This window comes from Netta rufina (genome assembly GCF_964035555.1).
Source record: "Netta rufina genome assembly, chromosome: 27".
NCBI lineage: Eukaryota > Metazoa > Chordata > Aves > Anseriformes > Anatidae > Netta > Netta rufina.
Window position 1 is genome coordinate 141,326 of NC_140151.1, and position 1,740 is coordinate 143,065.

The window sequence follows — 1,740 nt, forward strand, 5'->3', positions numbered from 1 at the left end:
AACTTGGCCGTTCTGTTTGTCTCTGCCTGGCGGTGAGGTGGGGGTGAGGAGGGGACCCTGGGGGGGGGGCGGGGGGGCTGCGTGTGTCGCTTGCGGGGGACAAGATGGTGTCGCGGCTGCGGGGAGCGGGGGAGGCTGGGCCTCGGTGGGGGTTTGACGCGCTCCGGGGTGTGGGTGGGAAGGTCGGGGCTGGGTCTGCGGGGGGGTGAGCGGCTGGTCAAGCAGGGCACGGCAAGGGGTCCGGGGGGGCGGGCGGCCGGGCCGAGATCCTCGCAGGGGGCGGCAGAACGGGCCCGAGGCTGCAGCCGGGGTCCTCCGGGCCGCCAGGGGGCGAAGCGAGGCGGCCGCGGCCTTGCGCCGAGCCCTTCCCCGCCTGTCCCCGAGGCCGCCACGGGCCCGAGATGGCCGCCGCGGCGGGGCTGCGGCTCCGCGGGCCGGTGAGTGGCGCGGCCGCCCCGGGCCGTGCCGCGGGGAGCGGTCCCGCGGAGCGGTGTCACAGCTCGTTTGTTTTGCGCCCCCTCTCTCCTCTCCCCGCCCCAGCTCGTTCTGCGGTGCGGCCCTTGGCGAAGCTTCACCTCCCGGACGGACGGGGAGGCCCGAGTGACCCGCGTCCTGCGGGAGAAGTTCCCCCGCGCCTCCGCCATCAGGGTGGTGGACATCTCCGGTAACCCACCAGCTCCCCTTAAACCCCCGCGCCGTGCTGTGCGCTCCGCCGCCGCGGGGCTGAGCCCGGCCCGGCCGCGACGGTTGCCGGGGGCCTCTTGGCCGGGCGGGCGGCGGCAGCGCTGTGCCGGGGGCCGCACCGCGGGGCTGCGCTTCCTTGCAGGAGGATGCGGCGCTATGTACGAGGTCCACGTCGAGTCGGAGGAGTTCAGGGAGAAGCGGATGGTGCAGCAGCACCGGATGGTTAACCAGGTGAGGGCGGCGAGCTGCGGGCTGCAGCAGCCGGTGCACGGCGCCTGAGCTGCAGACCCACGCACAGCCGAGCATCGGCATGCACACAGCAGTGGTTGGCACGTGCACGCTCCTGCGGCACCACGTCTGCATGGCCTGGGCATGCAGCATTTGTCTCTGCTTAGTTTTGCATCCTGCTTGTGTGTGTATGTTGCAGCACTGCATGCAGTCTGCTTGCACGCACAGCACTTGCAGTTGACACAGCACACACTGCATTTGCACTTGAGCACTACATGCATACAGCACTTAGTTAGGAGCTCCACTTCAGCACTCAGTACTTGGTGCTTTAAAGCCACCCACTTTTACCTTGAAGTGGGACTTAGTATTTGTGTTCGTCTCTTGCAGGCACTGCGTGAAGAGATCAAGAACATGCATGGACTGCGCATCTTCACCTCCACCCCGAAGCCCTGATACTGGGCTGAGCTCTGTGATGGGAAGGGGGGGAATGTGAGGGGACTTGTGCAGCTGCCGGGAATGGCCTGGTCAATAAAGATGCTGGAGACTGTGTGTGTGAAGAGGCTCTGGACCAGCCAGAACTGGGGGGCAGAAGCAGGATGCTGCTACAGCCACCAGCCAGGGGGACTCCCTTCAAGGGAAAATGTTCTTAGGGTTGTTTGTTTTCAACTGGAACACGTGGGGGCTGTGAGGGCACCCGTGCATGGAACAAGGACAAGACATCCATTAAAAAAGAGAACAGGAAGAAGAAACTTTATTGCCTTGCCACACATGGTCCCTGCCATTCCCTGTGTCATGTTCCCTCCCCTCCCCCCCCCCCAGCTGGGGACA

The 1,740-nt window shown here is 66.0% G+C and overlaps 1 protein-coding gene across 2 annotated transcripts; it reads left to right on the plus strand.

The window, feature by feature from the left end:
- Positions 1 to 278: 278 nt before the first annotated feature.
- On the plus strand, positions 279 to 1,468 carry BOLA3 (bolA family member 3). Of its 2 annotated transcripts, XM_084302421.1 has the most exons (4): positions 279 to 437; positions 541 to 664; positions 827 to 915; positions 1,300 to 1,468. In XM_084302421.1, exons 1-4 carry the CDS (start codon positions 402 to 404, stop codon positions 1,363 to 1,365), a joined length of 315 nt encoding a protein of 104 aa, XP_084158547.1. In that variant the 5' UTR covers positions 279 to 401; the 3' UTR covers positions 1,366 to 1,468. The 2 variants fall into 2 exon arrangements, with proteins under 2 accessions (XP_084158547.1, XP_084158546.1); XM_084302420.1 differs by having other exon boundaries at positions 541 to 915.
- Positions 1,469 to 1,740: the final 272 nt, after the last annotated feature.

What these genes read in the sequence shown, in the direction of transcription:
- BOLA3 (XM_084302420.1), top strand. Translation starts at nt 402, where the DNA reads ATGGCCGCCGCGGCGGGGCTGCGGCTCCGCGGGCCG. An exon ending in GGCTGCGGCTCCGCGGGCCG is followed by an intron (nt 438 to 540) that starts GTGAGTGGCGCG and finishes TCCCCGCCCCAG; the next exon opens with CTCGTTCTGCGGTGCGGCCC. An exon ending in AGCACCGGATGGTTAACCAG is followed by an intron (nt 916 to 1,299) that starts GTGAGGGCGGCG and finishes CGTCTCTTGCAG; the next exon opens with GCACTGCGTGAAGAGATCAA.